Source organism: Emys orbicularis, chromosome 2, assembly GCF_028017835.1.
Source record: "Emys orbicularis isolate rEmyOrb1 chromosome 2, rEmyOrb1.hap1, whole genome shotgun sequence".
Classification (NCBI taxonomy): Eukaryota; Metazoa; Chordata; order Testudines; family Emydidae; genus Emys; species Emys orbicularis.
Genome location: NC_088684.1, coordinates 299,291,903 through 299,310,653, shown reverse-complemented (window position 1 = coordinate 299,310,653; position 18,751 = coordinate 299,291,903). Strand labels below are relative to the sequence as shown.

At 61.5% G+C, this 18,751-nt stretch overlaps 1 protein-coding gene across 1 annotated transcript in view; it reads left to right on the top strand.

The window, feature by feature from the left end:
* Window positions 1-754: 754 nt before the first annotated feature.
* The window catches only part of KCNH2 (potassium voltage-gated channel subfamily H member 2), a 107,648-nt gene continuing 89,651 nt past the window's right edge, over window positions 755-18,751 (top strand). Inside the window, exons 1-2 of the mRNA XM_065400109.1 lie at window positions 755-830; window positions 3,724-3,954. Of these exons, the coding sequence (XP_065256181.1) occupies window positions 755-830; window positions 3,724-3,954 (307 nt within the window). The remainder of the gene's footprint in view (window positions 831-3,723; window positions 3,955-18,751) is intronic.

Genomic DNA, 18,751 nt, shown 5'->3' with positions numbered 1-18,751 from the left:
AGAGCAGGGTGGGGGAAGTGGCTGGGGGGCAGTGCCTGGGGCCGGAGAGGGGACGGACCCAGGCCCGGGTGCCGCGGAAGTGGGAAGGGGGCGAGGCCCAGCGGTCTGTGCGCCCCGCCGCCCAGGACCCCGCGCTCGGCCCCAGCCATTGGCTGTCAGCGCGCAGCGGCCCCCCGCCACGCCGCGCCCCCCCGCCCCGGGCCGGCTCCCCGCGCAGCGCAGCGCAGGGCCGGGCTGGGGACCGCGGCCGGGCGGGCGGACCAGGGCGCGGCGAATCCGACCCGTCTGCCGGCACCTCGCGCCGCCGCCGTGCCTAATAAGGGACGCTGCTGCTGCAGCCCCCGGGAGCCGAGCCGAGGGCAGGTGCACGGGTCCCGGGGGGGGGGCCCGCGCCCAGCCGGACCCGGACCCGGACCCGCAGCGCGCCCGAGGCGGGGGCTGGGCTCGGCTCCGCGGGGTTCACCCCTCCGGGCCCGGCGGCGCAGCCCGCATCCTCCCGCAGCCGGGGCGCGGAGCCCGGCCCCGGCCCCGCCCCCTCGCCGCCGGGCGGCCGGAGCAGGCGCCGCGGACCGAGCCGCAGCCCCGGGCTGGAAAACCGCCCGCCGGAGCCGAGCGCAGCGGGACCCTCCGCCCGCGCCTCGGGGACTGACCCTGCGCCCGGGACAGACAGGCCCAGGCAGGGCCCTACTGGGGCGCCGGGCTAGTGGGGCCCCGGGGACAGGGGCCGCCGGTCGCCCCCCATGGGATAAGCAGCATGCCAGTCCGGCGCGGGCACGTCGCCCCCCAGAACACCTTCCTGGACACCATCATCCGCAAGTTCGAGGGGCAGAGTAAGTGCGGGGCCGGGAGTGTCCCCCAGCCCCTGCGTGTGTGTGTGTGAGGGGGGTACCCTGCGTGTGCCCCTGTGTCCCCCAGCCCCTGCGTGTGTGGGTGTGTGTGTCCCTGTGTGTGTGTGGGGGGGGTGCCCTGCGTGTGCCCCTGTGTCCCCCAGCCCCTGCGTGTGTGGGTGTGTGTGTCCCTGTGTGTGTGGGGGGGGGTGCCCTGCATGTGCCCCTGTGTCCCCCAGCCCCTGCGTGTGTGTGTGTGAGGGGGGTGCCTTGTGTGTGTCTGGGCATGTCCCCCAGCCCCTGTGTGTGCCCCAGCCCTTGTGTATGTATGTAGGGGGGAGGGTGCCCCTGCATGTGCTCAGGTGTGCGTGTGCGCATGTGCCCGGGGGGGCAGGGGCAGAGGGTGTCCCTGGGTGTGTAGGGTGTGCATGTGCCGTGTGTGTGTGCATGCGGGGGAGAGGGTGTCCCTGTGTGGCAGTGTGTAGGGTATGCATGTGCAGTGTGTATGTGTGTGTGCGGGGGGGGAGAGGGTGTCCCTGTGTGGCAGTGTGTAGGGTATGCATGTGCCGTGTGTGTGTGCGGGGGGGGGGGGGGGGAGAGGGTGTCCCTGTGTGGGGGTGTGTGAAAGGCATGCCCCAGGTTTGTGTGCTTGGGAGCGAGGTGTGTGGCCCAGTATATTGGTGAGTCAGCAGCAGGAGAATTTGGATCTGTGCTTCCTGACTGAGTTAATGTGCCCAAGAGGCTGAGGCTGGGGAGTGGCCCATGCCGTGGGGCACTCGAGGGTGCTAGACCGGGGGCAGTTCCTGTCTGTGCCCAGTGCCAGCCCTGCAGATTGTGTGCCAGGCCGGGAGATGCCCTTGTGGACAGCTGATCATTGTGGGGCTGGGCCTGGCAGCATATGAGCTGGATGTCTGTCTCTGCCCTGGTGTAACTGTGCCTCAGTTTCCCCATTTGTAGGGTGGGGCTGACCCTCCCTCCAATGCTCTGAAGGTGACTCTGAGGAGGGCTGTCTGGAGAGGAGGCTCGGCTTTGCTGGGGTCTGGGGCTGGTTGGGGGACGGGATGGGCTGCAGGAGAATCAGTCTCCGGTCAGGGCCAGCAGCCCGGCCTTTGACGAGGGGCTGGTACAGAGCTATGCCAGCTGCGACTGTGTGTGTGCGCATGTCCACTCCCATGCGTGACTGCTGGGGTGCCTGTGTACCTGGGAGCGAATCCTGCTCCTCACCAGCCCGCTGCACGGCGGGTGCTGGGGGTGGAAGAAGTCAGTCAGTTCTCAGCTTAGCGGTGGGGCGGCCCTGGTGTGTGACGAGCGATGTCTGGTATAGGTGTGTGCTGTGGTGGGCTGTTCTTACACGCAGTAGCGTGGGGTGCGTCTCCCTTCCTTGCCCATGTTCCCTGGTCACGCTCCCATGGGCCTGCAGCCTCAGCCCACACGCTGGTGTGAATCCTATTGTGCTGGGGTGGGACGTCCCTGCTCTGGGCAGATGCCCACATGGGAGCTGTGGCAGTGACTGCAGGGCTGCGCTGGCACCAGCAGAGAACTGCCTCCCCACCTGCGCAGGTAGGGCACTGCCAGAGCCCCCAGGAGCAGGGGGACGTGAGGAAGCTGCTCCTGGGAGGCCTGGGCTGGGCTGGCCTGGGGCCTGCAGGGAGGGGAGGCGAGGCAGCTTGCAGCCCAGGCCTCACGGTTGTTTATCCCCAGCATGCTGCTGCTGGCACCGACTGCCCTGACAGGGCTGCGAATGCAAAGGCTGCTGCGGATGTGGCAAGTAAACAAGCAGCGAGAGACACTGCCGTGGCCGGGACAGCGCGAGGGAAGGCTCAGGACTAGGAAAACCGGGAACTGGGGGTTGGGTTTGAGGGGCACCAGCAGAGCTAGGTTTGGCTTTCTCGGACTGGGATAGTTTTGCAGAGTCCGACCCATGACCCCCGCGCAGCCAGGCGGGGGCTGAAGTGTCTCCACTCGTCTGGAGCAGGGTGAAGGCCAGCGCAGGGCGGCGGGGGGTGGGGCTGTTCCCTCCTGCGCCGGCTGGGCTGGGCACTGGCAGAATCGGCTGCTGCCAAGGGAGCTGGGCAATGCAGAGGCAGCATCTGCAGCGCTGGGTGTCTGGTGGACACTGTGGGCATTCGGTCAGTGGGGCCGGCCCCTCGTGCTGTGCATGGGGGGGCAGCAGCGGGATCCGCGGCACCTGTGCTCCCCTGTGATTCCCTCCTGTGGGCGGCCGCGGGGTGTGGGCGGATGGAGTCCCTGGCCCCCCCGGCCTTGCCAGGACGCTGCGCTTCTCTGCAGTAAATCATAGAATCACAGAATATCAGGGTTGGAAGGGACCTCAGGAGGTATCTAGTCCAACCCCCTGCTCAAAGCAGCACCAATTCCCAACTAAATCATCCCAGCCAGGGCTTTGTCAAGCCGGGCCTTAAAAACCTCTAAGGATGGAGACTCCATCACCTCCCTAGGTAACGCATTCCAGTGCTTCACCACCCTCCTAGTGAAATAGTGTTTCCTAATATCCAACCTAAACCTCCCCCACTGCAAATTGAGACCATTACTCCTTGTTCTGTCATCTGCCACCACTGAGAACAGCCGAGCTCCATCCTCTTTGGAACCCCCCTTCAGGTAGTTGAAAGCAGCTATCAAATCTCCCCTCACTCTTCTCTTCTGCAGACTAAATAACCCCAGTTCCCTCCGCATCGGCCCTGGCCCCCGAGGGGAGACCCCAGCAGGCTGGTGAACCCGGATTGAATGGAGGCAGGAGCTGCCTTGGGCTGGGTCTGACTGATGGGGGTGGGAGCCTGGCGCCTCTCTGGGCGGGGGTGGGAGTGGGTGGGCTGGGGGGGCAGCCCCATGGGTAGCCGCGCTGCCAGCCGCTCGTCCTCTCATTGCCTCTCCCCCACAGGCCGGAAGTTCATCATCGCCAACGCCCGGGTGGAGAATTGCGCCGTGATCTACTGCAACGATGGCTTCTGCGAGCTGTGCGGGTACACGCGGGCCGAGGTCATGCAGAAGCCCTGCACCTGTGACTTCCTGTATGGGCCCCGCACCCAGCGCAGCGCCACCACCCAGATCGCGCAGGCCTTGCTGGGCTCCGAGGAGCGCAAGGTGGAGATCTGCTTCTACCGCAAGGATGGTAGGGACCCCCTGGGCTGCGCTGCTGTGCTGGGAGGTGGGGGGCCGGGCTGGGCGTGGGCATGCGGTGCTATGGTGGGGGGCCGGGTGTGGGCACGTGGCGCTGTGCTGGGAGTGGGGGGGGGGCTGGGCTGGGCAGGGGGGCACAGTGCCCTGCTGGAGTGGGGGGGGGGGCTGGGTGCAGGCATCCGTTGCCTGTCATGGGGGGCTGGGCAGGGGGACGTGGCACCTCGGGTGGCTGTGGGGATGCAGCACCACTTATAGATGTGAGGGGGGGAAGGGAGGAGGTGGCACCCCTTCTGCCTCGTCACTGAGGTGACGGTCCGGTCCCAGGGCTGGGGGAGGTGTTCGGAGCTGGTCCCTTCCTGCCCCCCAGCGTGCGCCGTCTCTGTGGGGTGGCAGGGCCTGTGCTGGGCGGACGGCAGGATCGCTCCCATGAAGGGTGGTGGCCGGGGGGCAGGAGAGCCATGGAATGGCAGGCATCAGAGAGGCAACCCGCCGCCAGCCACGGGGCCCAGCGTCCTGGGGTGTCTGTTGGAGCAGGGCATTGGGCCGTGGGGTCCCATGTTCTGTGCCAAAGCCAGAACACTGGGCTAGCCATTTGTCTGCAGGGGAACGGCCCCAGGTCCCGAACAGCCGGTCTCCTGCACTGGGGCCCGATCGGAGGTGTTGCCCCCTAGAGGGGAAAGGCCCTGAGTCCTGTCCCGCCTTCCAGAGCCAGCCAGTCCCCTGCCATGACCACTTTCCAAGAGGGGTAGAGAGAGCCCAGGGGCCATGGGGGCAGGGCTGTGGGGCCTGGCAGTCTGTGGAGTCCCCATGCCTGTCCCTGTGTGCTCTTGCACGCTCACCCACTGCGCTGCCTGGTGGCGATTTATGATTATTTGTGTGCGTGTGAAAGCGCCGTCCGTCATGGGCAGACAGACCCTTGAGTTAACGGCCTGCCGAGGCCCGGCGGCGCGGCGTGGCGATCAGTCAGTGGTGCTGAGGATTGCTGCAGGGTGGGTGTCTCTTGGCGCCAGGGCAGCCCTTGGCACGACGTGTGCACAGCCAGCTGGGTGCTGGCTCGGGGGGCTGAGTGCCTGCGCTCCCCAGCACCTTCCAGCACTCAGCGGGCGAGAGCCATGGTCCCCACGTGGCCCTTGTAGCACGCAGTGTGTCTGGCGCCCCGGTCCCGTGCGCCCCGTCCTATGGCGCTGCCCTCGCGAGCTGGGGAAGAGCAGCCGAGCCAGGCACCCGCCAGTGTCTCTGCCTCCTGCCCAGTAAGCCCTGATCTGGCAGTGGGGTGGGGCAGGGAAAGGAGAGGCAGTCACCCCGTCCCTTCCTGTGGGGCGTTCCTCTTCCAACCACGGCTGGCTGGGGGACCCTGGGCAAGTCCCTCCCCGGCTGGAACCCGGGGCTGATGCTCCGGCCCTGCCCCAGCTGCTGGTGCAGAGTGCTGAGCCTTGCTGTAGCCCTGTGGCGCTGGCTAGCCTGCCATGAGCTAGTGCCCACAGGCACCCAGTGTGTGTGCCATTGCCCCACATCCCTGCTTTGTACGGTCTCTTCCCTGCAGGCTGCCCAGGGAGGCTGAGTGCTCCCACGCAATGGAGTGGTGGCAGGCCGGCTGCTTTGCTGTTTGCCCCACCCTGTGGCTACCCCTGCTGCCACCAGTCCTCACCCACTGCCTGCTCTAGTTCCACTGTCCTGCTGATGGTCGGGTGCCCAGCGAGGCCGGACTGCCGTGTGGGAGCAGCTGGCAGCTGCTTGGAGTGTGATGAACACTGTTGAAGTGCAGCTAGCTCTGGGGAGGAGGGCTGCCACCAGCTGTGCACGAGAATGTGGCTGGGCCCTGAGCCATGGCCCAGGTCTCGCAGTGGGGGGCTGTGGGGTATTGCTGGCCAGGCTCTGCAGAGGGGAGCGGAGATGCACACGTGGCCCCTGCAGTGTGGGGCTGAGTGGGGGCCATGGCCTAGGGGTCTGGCCCTTTGCTTGGTGCTAGGAGCCATCCTCCTGCAGGCCCCATGTGAACGCTGGGGGTGGATGCAGGGCCTGGAGCACGTCCCTGGGGGGAGCCGGCCCTCCCACACCAGGTGTCTCTGCTCTCGCCCAGGCAGCTGCCTCCGGCTCTCAGCAGCCTTCCCCGGTTCCGGCCAGCAGCGTAAACAGACCTGGTTCCCAGCTGCCGGCCCCTTTTGGCTCTGCACCCGCAGCGGGGACCTAAGGACAACGGGTCCTGGCACAACTGGGCAATTCCTGCCCCTGGGCTGGGGGGCAGCTTGTGGGGGGAGTGTCGGGGGTGATAGGCTGTGTCAGGTGCAGGCCTGACAGTCCCACTCCTGGGCTCCTCTCCCCATAAGCCAAGGGGGTCGCGCTGTAAGCCAGGTGGGACGTGAGCTGCTCTCTCAGGCCTGAGGGGGCAAGGAGCTGGAACATGGGGTGGGTGAGGGGGGGGTCTAATGCTGGACCAGGGGGTTGGGGGCATGAGGAGGGGTCTGTAAAGCCAGGTGGGGGTGGCTGTCTGTAATGCTGGGCCGGGGGCAGGAGGGAGGGGGTCTGTAAAGCCGGGTGGGGGCTGGGACCCTGGGGTGGGAGGAGGGGGCTGTAAATCCAGGCGGGGGCTGGGACTCTGGGGTGGGAGGAGGGGGCTGTAAAGCCGGGTGGGGGTGGCTGTCTGTAATGCTGGGCCGGGGGCAGGAGGGAGGGGGGCTGTAAAGCCGGGTGGGGGTGGCTGTCTGTAATGCTGGGCAGGAGAGAGGGGGGCTGTAAAGCCGGATGGGGGCTGGGACTCTGGGGCAGGAGGAGGGGGCTGTAAAGCCGGGTGGGGGTGACTGTCTGTAATACTGGGCCGGGGGGTGGGGTCTGTAAAGCCGGGCGGGGGCTGGGACTCTGGGGCGGGAGGAGGGGGCTGTAAAGCCGGGTGGGGGTGGCTGTCTGTAATACTGGGCCGGGGCTAGGGTGACCAGATAGCAAGTGTGAAAAATAGGGACAGGGGGTGGGGGTAATAGGAGCCCATATAAAAAAAAAGCCCCAAATATCGGGACTGTCCCTATAAAATCGGGACATCTGGTCACCCTAGCCGGGGGGGAGGGTCTGTAAAACCGGGCGGGGGCTGGGACTCTGGGGCAGGAGGAGGGGGCTGTAAAGCCTGGTGGGGGGTGGCTGAGGAGCAAGGAGAATCTCCGGGGTTTGCACCTGGTGGGGGGCAGTGCTGGACGAGGGTCACTTACCCAGCATGCTCTGGGCTGCTCACTCCCGTGACAGACAGGCTCTGCCCTGGTGAGAGGGCTGGAGAAGCGCCACTGCTGGGGGGTGGCCCGGGGCTCCAGCTGGCCCGGTTCGCCCTGCTGCACTGCGGGAGGCCCGCTTGCTGGTGTCTCAGGTGCTGGGCACTGCTGTTTTCGGTGTTTTCCCATCCATAGTTAACTGGCCTGGAGGTTGGCATCGCCCCGCTGGCCGAGGAGCCAAGTTGCAGCCAGCACCTCCTGCCCCCTTCCTGCCCGCTGGCCCTGCCACACCTCCCCAGGGCAGGGCAGGGCAGGTGGGCTCCTCCTGGGGCCGAGAGCTCCCCAGGCTCAGACAGGTGATGTGACGAAGTGGGACTGTTCTTAACGTTTCCTCTGAATACTGTGTGGGTGCCTCCGTTTCTGGCCGACACTCTGTCTCCTGGCAACTAATGGCCAGGCCCTTCCCCCCTGCAAGGGGATGCTAAAGGTGTGGGAGAACAAAGAGGTCAGGTGACCTCCTGGCCTGGGAAAGAGACAAAGGCCAGAAAGGAGGGGCTGGAGGGGGTTTCAGTTTGGAGCTGTCTGGGGACTAGGAGTGAGGGCAGACAGGGGTGTCTGGCTTGCTGGGCCCCACAATGGACCCAGCTGAGGGGTCCTGTTCTCTGGGCCTACAAGCTCTGTTTTAGACCATGTTCCTGTCATTGAATAAACCTGTTTTACTGGCTGGCTGAGAGTCACGTATGACTGCGAAGTGGGGGGTGCAGAACCCTTTGGCTTCCCCAGGACCCCGCCTGGGCGGACTCACTGTGGGAAGCGCAGGGAGGGGCATATGCTGAATGCTCCCAGGAGAGACCCAGGCGGTGGAAGCCGTGTGAGCTTCTTGCCCTGAAGACAGTCTGCTCCAAGGGAGAGGAGGCTCCCCAAAGTCCTGACTGGCTTTGTGGGGAGCAGTTCCAAAGCATCGCCCGGGGACTCGGTGACAGGTGGGACCAGAGCCTGAGCCACCCAGAGGGCACCTGCAGCACCAGGACCTGGCACCCGATCCCTGGCTCCCTCGGGCCCTAGCTTGGCAAGATGCCCTTAGATCATCCCCTAGCTTGAGCACTGGCTCAGCCCTGTGTGTGGGAGTGTGGGAGGGGGGGAGAGAGACATGCCAAGCGGGCTCCAGGGCCCTGCGTCTCCAGGCCTGCTCGTAACAGGGCTTGGTGATGGAGCTTGGCTGGCACCACTGGCAAACAATCGCCTCCCAGCAGGGCTGGTGAGTGGGAGGGGGTTTCCGGGGGTGTGTGTGCTGGGCTGTGGGGGGGCGGAGGAAGATCTCCGTGTGTTGGGGCACTAGGGAGTGGGGGTTCTGTGGGGGGTGCTGGGCAGTTGTGGGCAGGGGGGCACTGGGCAGGGCTCTGGGCATTTGTGTGGGGGGGTCAGGGGGGCGCTGGGCATAGTGGGTCCGGGGGGGCTCTGGCCATAGGGAGTTGGGGTGGGGTGTTTGGGCGGGGGGGCTGTGTGGCACGGCATAGGCCCACCCCCGAGGGAAAGGGACATGCTGGCAGCACAGGGCCGGGCGGGCCATTGTGCGTCTGGCAGCTGCCGGTCTGTAAATAGTGCCCTCGCGCTGGGCTGGGTGGAGCGGGGCTGCCCCTGCCATGCCGTGCCCCATTGCCCCTGGCCAGCCCTTGCTCTGGGGACTGACCTCCCCGCGCCAGGCTCCACTGCCTACATGGGGGCCCACAAATATGTTTGACGCTGAGCCCACTAAAGATTAATCCGGCCCCGCCCCGAGGTGGCGATTTGTGGCCTGCAGGTTTGGCCGGCAGCAGGCCCCCATGCACGGGGAGGGGAGGACTGTCCGGTGTGGGGAATGGGGCCTTGGCCGAGCGGCTGGCCCCGAGCCGGAGGAGGCTGGGCCCTCGTGTGCGCTGCTGGCCAGCTGGGCTCCGGCTCCCCCTCCCCCCTTTGGCAGCAGGCGGCTCGCTGACAGCTGTGTACGCTTGTGTCTCCGGGCCGCTGCGGCTCTGGCCAGCGTCACTCAGCCCATCCAGACTGGCTGAGGAATGAGGCACTGGGACAGCAGGGGGAGGGGAGCTGGGCCTAGTGCTCACTGCGCTCTGCCCTGATCCCAGCTGCCAGTGCCCCCTCTGGCCCCGTAGCGAGTGGGGTGGGCCTGTGGGATGGCCTGGGCCTGCAGAGTGGGGCCAGCCTCTGGGGGGTTCTGTCCGGGGGTTCCTGCCTGCAGTGCCCTGCCCTCTCTATCGCCCCTGCCCGGGGTCGGGTTCCCCTTGGCCTCCTGGCTGGGTATGTGAGTGGGGGGGTCCCTGGCAGGACAAGGGAATCGCGCCCACTTCCTGCCTGGGCACTGGATGGGCAGTGCCTCTGTCCTACACGCTGGCTCCAGTCTGGGCTCTGTGCCCCGTCCCTGCCTGTTCCCCTCTAGTGGTGAGCTCTGTGCTCAGCCCATGTCCCTGCAGCGAGGGCTGGGCCGGGGAGGGAGTGGGTGCCATCCGCCTTGCTGCTGGGCACCATTGGCTCTGCCCAGCACCCTGCGGGCTGCTGACTGAGGGGCTGGCCTGGCAGCCTGGGGCCTGTGAGCTCATGTTTGCTCCCCTAATGCTGCATGTCTGGGAGGAGCTGCACGGGGCCCTGTGGGGCTGTCAGAAGTCTATGGGGTCTGGGCTGCACCTCCGCTTTCAAACAGTCCCTGGCAGGAACCCCAGGGATCCCCCTCCAGGGCAGGCCACATGGCCTCCCCGCCTCCGAGACGGAGCCTCTGGGCTCCAGCCCTCCTGCTTCAACCTGCAAATCCCACTGAGCTGGGCTCCTGGGGGGGCCTTGTCTACTCCGCAGGGACCCATGCGCTCAGCCAGGACCTGCAGCGACACCAGGCAGCCCTTCCCCCAGAGCAGTTGTGTCAGTCAACTGGACCCAGCACCGGGAAGCCCAGAGAGGCAGCGGCTCCGGACTGCCCAGGCCAGCTCTCCCCGCGCGTGGCCAGGAGCTGCAGCATCCGGCTTGGTTGCCTCTGGGCACAGCTGCACCCCTGCAGCGCTTTACCGAAGATGCTCTCTGCTGCCGGGAAAGTGTAGTTAATCCACCTCCCTGGGGAAGCTCTCCCACCGTAGCACCGTCTGCATGGGGTAGGGACCCTCCCAGCCGCTCGCCTGAGTGCCCCCCTTCCCCCTGAGGCTCTTGCCCATTGCTGGGACCCAGCTGCCCCCCGCCCCCCCATGTTGGAATGCTGCCTCCCCCTGTGGGGGGCTGGCATCACCGCTTGTCCCTGTGACGTTGCCCTCTATATGATTTTATAAAAATATGCTAATGAGTGAATATAATGTAACTGGAATATGCTTCATGCAAAAGGTCTCTTGTAAGGTATCATTACAAAGCTTATAATCTACTGAGTGTGATCATCCTATTTGTATAAATGTACCACTCTTGTATCTGGGACTAGAAATATGAACTATAACTCTGAGGGCCTATTGTAATTATGCAAAGTGTGGGCTATTGATGGTGGTTTGCAATCTTGATGACTCCCATTAACCAGGACCATTGTCTGCAGATGGCTGTATTTTACCTGTGAGTCTTCCTGTATATGTGTGTGCTGGCAAGTGGGTAATGAAGTCCTGCAGTGACATGTGATCATGTCACCTGAACTGGAATCCATCTTTAACCTGCTGTCTTTCCATTGAGAGGCAGGGGTGGTGTCACGGAGTGGGGGGACGTCAGGGCCCTGCCAGGGCCGGCTCCAGGCACCAGCCTGGCAAGCAGGTGCTTGGGGCGGCCGATCTGGAGAGGGGCGGCACGTCCAGGTATTCGGCGGACGGTCCCTCACTCCCGCTCGGAGCAAAGGATCTCCCGCCGAATTGTCGCCGCAGATCGCGATCGCGGCTTTTTTTTTTTTTTTTTTTTTTGGCTGCTTGGGGCGGCAAAAACCCTGGAGCCGGCCCTGGGCCCTGCACCCCTCTTCCTGCGATTCACTGGGACTCTCAGCCAGCCAGTAAAACGAAAGGTTTATTGGACAGTAGGAACGCAGGCTACAGCAGAGCTTATAGGTACAACCAGGACCCCTCAGTCAAGTCCTTCTGGGGGCAGGGAGCTTAGACCCCAGCCTCGGGGTTCCCTGCGTTGCACCACCCAGCACAAAACTGAAACCAAAAACTCCTCCAGCAGCTCTCTCCCCCTCCTCCCAGCTCCTCCTCTCCTTTGTCCAGTCTCCCGGCCAGAAGGTGTCACTTCTCCCACCCCCCCTCCTGGCTCAGGTAGCTTCCTTCCCATCCCCCATGTAACTCCCCTGCAACATTCCCAGGTCAAATCCGCCCCGGTCCCTGTTGCGTCACAGGTGGGAACCCAGAGAGGGACAAAGGGTTCCCCCCTTATGCAAAAGATATATAAATGGGTAGAACAGAACAAAGGGGGGAGAGGAGCCATCATGAAGAATCCCCTAGCTACCACCTGAGCTGGAACAAGAGCTGTTCTAGAGGGCGAACAATGTATGCGTTTACCCTGTATAAGCTTTATACCGAGTAAAACGGATGTATTTAGGTGTAGACTGCATGTTCCCCCCCACCCCACTGAGTTGACAAAAGTGGGCATTTGTCCCGTTTCCTCTTGCCAACTGGTGAAGGGCGCAACAGCAAACAGGACAAATGCCTCCTTTTGGGGAAAAAAGTCGGGACAACCGGGACAGGGTTTAAAAGAGGGACTGTCCCAGCCAAAACGGGTGTATGGTCACCCTAGCATGGGGGGTTAGGTCGGTGTGACTGTGTCGCTCAGAGGTGTGGCTATTTCACAGCTACAGCCTGCCCTGAGTACCTGTGTCTGTCACTCTCTGGGGACAGCCTGTGTCACTGAGCTCAGACACCCGACACCGGGCATTGTCCTCGGCAGAGCCCTGCTGAGCTCCCTGCTCGCTGGCTGGAGCTTCCTGCTGGGGGGTGTCAGATGTCCAGTCCTGGGGGTTCCCCGAGTTCCCTTTGATCTGAGCTCCTTCTAGGCAGTCTTCACAGCCCCACTCAGTAGGTGACCCAGGCATCTTCCCCAGGAGCACCGTACCCTTCTCTGCGTGCCCAGGGTACCCGCCCGGCAGCAAGCCCAGCTCACCTCAGTCACTGCCGGGCACAACATTCATTGAAACATCACAGAAAGTGCCTTGTTGGTCACAGGGGCGCTGTGAGCTGGCCGTGGGGCGCTGGGGCTGTGAGCCGGGCCATGGGTCGCTGGGGCTGTGAGCCGGGCCGTGGGGTGCTGGGGCTGTGGGCTCTCAGTGGGGTGCTGGGGCTATGAGCGGGGCCGTGGGTCGTTGGGACTGTGGGCTCTCAGTGGGGCGCTGGGGCTGTGAGCTGGGCCGTGGGGTGTTGGGGCTGTGAGCTCTCAGTGGGGCGCTGTGAGCCGGGCCGTGGGTCGCTGGGGCTGTGGGCTCTCTGAGGCGCTGTGAGCCGGGCCGTGGGGTCTCTGGGGCTGTGGGCTCTCAGTGGGGCGCTGCTCCCAGTGCTACGTCATTATTAGGCAGTTGCAGGATGGATGGTTCTCCCACCTTTGGATTTGTGGGGCCGGGGCCTGGGCCAAATCCTGTTTCAGGGTTAGTGAAGCCTTTGCCTGATCAGGCCCCACTCCCACTGCCGCCCTTTCTGTGGGAGAAAGCCCCATGGGCGACATTTCAGTGACATCTCTTGAGAAGTTCAGGTTCCCAAAAGGGCTCTTAAAGATGCCACATCAGTCGGGGTGGGAAGTTTTCCAATCAGTTCCACCCGTTGTGCATCTGCGGTTCGTCCCTCTTTTCCCAACATGACCCCTGAGTATTTTACCTCTTGCTGTACCAGCTGGGCCTTGGCTCTGCTAGCCTGGAATCCGGTATCTTGGATGATCTGTAACATCTGCTCAGTGATCCTACCAACCCCCTCCCTGTGGTCCCCAGTGTGACAGTGCGGTTCTGGCGGGACCCAACTGAGAGTGCCAACTCAGGACAAATTGCTCAAACAGGGCAGTTACAGCCCCAGGCTGGGGTTTTTCCACCTCTAAGGCAAACCAAACCAGCCAGACTAAGAGGACTTCGGTCTCACCCCACTGGCTAACCGCAAGTCTCACAAGCAATTTCCTTAGACACTCCAGTTTCCCAGTATCACCACCAGTGCCACTCGTTATGGGAACAAATGGTTATGAAAACCAAGACCCCAGTCAAAGAAAAAGGTTCTCCTGATCCCAAAGGACCAAGCCCCAGACCCAGGTCAATATACAAATCAGATCTTACCCACAAATCACGCTGTTGCCAATCCTTTAGAATCTAAAATCTAAAGGTTTATTGATAAAAGGAAAAAGATAGAGATGAGAGTTAGAATTGGTTAAATGGAATCAATTACATACAGTAATGGCAAAGTTCTTGGTTCAGGCTTGCAGCAGCGATAGAATAAACTGCAGGTTCAAATTAAGTCTCTGGAATACATCCCCCGCTGGGATGGGTCCTCAGTCCTTTGTTCAAAGTTTCAGCTTGTAGCAAAGTCCTTCCAGAGGTAAGAAGCAGGATTGAAGACCAAATGGAGATGAGGCATCAGCCTTATATAGTCTTTTCCAGGTGTAAGAACACCTCTTTGTTCTTACTGTGGAAAATTACAGCAAAATGGAGCCTGGAGTCACATGGGCCAGTCCCTGCATACTTTGCTGAGTCTGAAGGCATATTGGACTTCTCTCAATGGGTCCATTGTATAGCTGATGGTCCTTAATGGGCCATCAAGCAGGCTAGGCAGAGCTAACACCAACTTGTCTGGGATGTCACCCAGAAGCATAGCATAAGTTTGCCATACAGACAGTATAGAGCCAATATTCATAACTTCAACTACAAAACTGATACACACATATAGACAGCATAATCATAACCAGTAAACCATAACCTTGTCTTAGACACCCCATTTGACCCCCTTTATACAAGATTTGGGTGCCACTACAGGACCTTGGTTGCAACAATGATCTATATGGTCCCAGTTTATGTCAATAACGTCACACCCAGGCACCCGTATATCATCAACGTAAGAAATTACTCTTTTTAGGGCTTCAGGTGTCAATTTTCCCCACATTTTAACCACATTGGAGGGACAAATTGCAGGTGTGTTATGAAAACCCCGGGGTGTCACGGACTCACAGGTCGTGCCCACTCTTGGCCCCATGCAGTCCGTGGGGGGTGCCCCTTTCAGTGCGACAACCCTTCTCGGGGGTCCACTCTCTCTCGGGGTCAGGCCCCTCCACCTCCTGGAGCCGCACCTCTCGGAGCCTTAGCACGTCTGTCTCTGCTGTGGGCCCCCTCAGGGAGTCCCCTCACTCTGGGCCCCCGGGGCCTCCACCCCCTGAAGGGGTTGATGCCCCCTGTTCTCTAGACCAGTGTGACTCTTAGCCAGCGTAAAACAGGAGGGTTTAGTGAGCGTTGAACACAGCACAGGAAACTCTCAGGGCCTCAGGCCTGGCCTCCCTCAGCCCAGCACATCCCAGTCTCTCTGCATCCAGGTGGGCTCTTCCTGCTCCCCCTCTCCAGTCCCGAGCCCCCTTGCTTCCCAGCTGGGCATCTGAGATCCCCGGCCCCAGGCCCCGCCTCTGTTCATTGTCTTCTCTCCAGGGAAACAGAGTCGTAAACCGGGTCGCCTGGGCCTCCTCTCCTCTCTTCTGTCCTCTGGCCCCTCTGGCTGGAACCGCCTGGTTAGGTCACCAGGGTCCTCTCTTTACAGCCCATTGTCCTCATAGACTCATAGACTTTAAGGTCAGAAGGGACCATTATGATCATCTAGTCTGATCTCCTGCACAACGCAGGCCACAGAATCTCACCCACCTACTCCTGTAACAAACCCCTAACCTATGTCTGAGCTATTGAAGTCCTCAACTTGTGGTTTAAAGACCTCAAGGTGTAGAGAATCCTCCAGCAAGTGACTCGTGCCCCACGCTGCAGAGGAAGGTGAAAAAACCCCAGGGCTTCTGCTAATCTGCCCTGGAGGAAAATTCCTTCTCAACTCCAAATATGGCGATCAGTTAAACCCTGAGCATGTGGGCAAGACTCACCAGCCAGCACCCAGGAAAGAATTCTCTGTAGTAACTCAGATACCACCCCATCTAACATCCAATCACAGACCATTGGGCATATTTACTGCTAATAGTCAAAGATCAATTAATTGCCAAAACGAGGCTATCCCATCATACCATCCCCTCCATAAACTTATCAAGCTTAGTCTTGAAGCCAGATATGTCTTTTGTCCCCACTACTCCCCTTGGAAGGCTGTTCCAGAACTTCACTCCTCTAATGGTTAGAAATCTTCGTCTAATTTCAAGTCTAAACTTCCTGATGGACAGTTTATATCCATTTGTTCTTGTGTCCACATTGGTACTGAGCTTAAATAATTCCTCTCCCTCCCTGGTATTTATCCCTCTGATGTATTTATAGAGAGCAATCATATCTCCCCTCAGCCTTCTTTTGGTTAGGCTAAACCAGCCGAGCTCTTTGAGTCTCCTTTCATAAGACAGGTTTTCCATTCCTCGGATCATCTTAGTAGCCCTTCTCTGTACCTGTTCCAGTTTGAATTCATCCTTCTTAAACATGGGAGACCAGAACTGCACACAGTATTCCAGATGAGGTTGTCACGGAGTGTGGGGGGACACACGGCCCTGCACCCCTGGCTTCCTGCGATTCACCATGACTCTCAGACAGCCAGTAAAGCAGAAGGTTTATTTAGATGACAGGAATACAGTCCAAGACAGGTCTTGCAGGCACAGACAACAGGATCCCCCCCAGTTAGGTCCATCTTGGGGTCCCAGGGCCCCACAGCCCCCTTGGGAGGTCAGAGCCCCCTCTGCCTCCCAGCCATGTCACCAGCCAGCTCTGAACTCTCTCTCCAGCCTTTGTTCAGTTTCCCGGGCAAAGGTGTCACCTGGCCTCTAACCCCTTCCTGGGTTCTCACGTTACATGCTCAGGTATTCTCCCTCGGTCAGTCTCCCATCCCCCAATGCAGACCGTCCTAGCCACACTCCCCTGTCAGCATTCAAAGACCACAGTAAGAACAGTCCCACTTCGTCACATCTCTCCCCCCTTCGAGACTGAACTGAGCGGGGTCACTTTAGCCAGTGACCCGGGGAAGTTCGAACCTACCCCCGTTCCCGTGGATGCCCCAGCATCCCTCTCATTCCTTGGTGAGAATTACACCTGGCCCCTCCAGTTTCACCCCCCCCCTTAGGTCGGGGGTGCTCGGTGGCACTCGTAGTTCGCCTGTGGGAAGGTTTATGCGGCCTGTGCCCTTTTCCCACCCCAATACCCCTGAGGTTCAAACTGGGCTGGGGTCTTCTCCCAGCGCTCCCATCTGGAGGTCTGTGCTTCGGGCTCTCTTGGTTCAGAGCCCCCCTTTTAACCTTGGACACCCTCTGGAAAGGCTCCTCTATGCTGGGCAAGGGTCCTAAAGCCGTTTTCCCCTTGTCCCGGGCCTTCCTCCCCCTCTGACAGGGGTCACAGGATCGGCAGTACTGCCGGACAGTAACAAAGACCCCAGGCCAGTAAAAGCTCCGTAGCAGCTTCTGCTGGGTACGCCAGGTTCCCTGGTGCCCTGAGAGGGGGGTGTCATGGGCCCAGCACAGCAGCTGGCGGCGATACTTCTGGGGTACCACCAGCTGCCTCCTGATCCCCCCTGACTCCATTTTCCCTGGGGGAGCCCATTCTCGGTACAGGAACCCTTTCTCCCACAGGAACCTTTTCCGGCCACCTCTCCCCATGGTCTGTACCGCACTGAGGTCGGCCAGGTCCCTTATCTTCCGCAAGGAGGGATCTTTCTGCACCTCGGCCTGGAACTTAGCAGCTGGGACAGGGATGGCCACCTGCTTTCTCTCGCTGGCAGGGTCTGAAGCCGCAGCCTCCCTGAGCCGTGTCCCTGGGTGTTCCCTCCCCACCAGGTTAGGGTCCTGCGCCTCAGGCAAGGCCCCCTCCCCAAGGCCAGGGCGCAGTGCCCCTCGCCGGCTCTGACTGCGGGTCACAACCAGGGCACCCTGGGGGTTGCTTGGCCAGTCCTCCAGGTCTCCCCCCATCAACACCTCAGTGGGCAAATACGGGTGTACCCCCACATCCTTGGGGCCCTCCTTGGCCCCCCACTTCAGGTGTACCCCTCACCATGGGCACTTTGACTGGGGTCCCACCCACCCCCTCGGGCCGGGCCAGTGTGACCTCTGCGCCCGTATCCCAGTATCCATTGACCTTCCTCCCATCCACCTCCAGGGGAACAAGGTACTCTCTCTGGAGGGGCAGCCCCACGCCCACCCTGTAAACCGAAAACCCTGAGTCTGGAGCATCCAGCCCCCCAGAGGAGCTGGCCTGGAGCTCTCCTCCCTCCTTAGCAGGTGGTACTCTGCCAGCCCCCCTTCTCTGGGAATGCTGCCTCTCGCCTGGCTGGGTCTCCACCCAGTCAACCCTCTGTGGGTTGGGTCCTCTCAGTCTGTCCCTGAGCCTGAGGCACTGGGCCCTTATGTGGCCTCTTTGGCCACAGTGATAGCAGCCCATGTCCCGTGGGTCCCCTCGAGTAGTTCGGATAGACCTGACGTAGGATGTTTCCCTTTGGTGGGCTTTCTCCATATTTCCCCGCTGGGAGGTCCCATGGTGACTCTCTCTCTGCGTTGTGGCGGGCCTGTTTCTTTGGGACTCCTCCCGGTTATCCCCTGCCCGACTGTTCACAAACTCGTCGGCCAGGTGGCCTGCATGCTGTGGGTTCTCTGGCTTTTGGTCCATCAACCATTGCCTCAGGTCGGATGGGCACTGCTCATACACGTGCTCCAGTACAAATAGGTCAAGCAGGTCTTCTTTAGTTTGGGCCCCAGCTGTCCACTTGCGGGCATACCCCTGCGCCCGGTTGGGCTAGTTGTAGGTATGTGACCTCACGGGTTTTACGCTGACTCCAGAACCTTGTCCGGTACATCTCAGGGGTCAGCCCAAACTCGCTGAGCAGGGCCTTTTTGAACAGTTCGTAGTCCCCTGTCTCCGCCCCTTTCAGTCCGCTGTACACCTCCCTGGCAGTGGGGTCCAGTGAGGGGAGAGAAACTGGAGCCTGTCTGCAGGGTCAACCTGGAGCAGCTCGCAGGTATTCTCAAAGGCCGTCAGGAAGGTATCCATGTCCTCCCCCTCCTTACGCTGGGCCAGGAAGCACTTATCAAAGCTCTTTGCAGTCTTGGGTCCCCCCTCACTCACCGCAGCCGGGGGCTCGCTGCTCTCAGCCAGCCAGTAAAGCAGAAGGTTTATTTGGACGACAGGAATACAGTCCAAGACAGGTCTTGCAGGCACAGACAACAGGACCCCCTCAGTTAGGTCCATCTTGGGGTCCCAGGGCACCCTAGCCCCCTTGGGAGGTCAGAGCCCCGTCTGCCTCCCAGCCATGTCACCAGCCAGCTCTGAACTCTCTCTCCAGCCTTTGTTCAGTTTCCCAGGCAAAGGTGTCACCTGGCCTCTAACCCCTTCCTGGGGTCTCACGTTACATGTTCAGGTATTCTCCCTCGGTCAGTCTCCCATCCCCCAATGCAGACTATCCTAGCCACACTCCCCTGTCAGCATTCAAAGACCACAGTAAGAACAGTCCCAGTTCGTCACAGAGGTCTCACCAG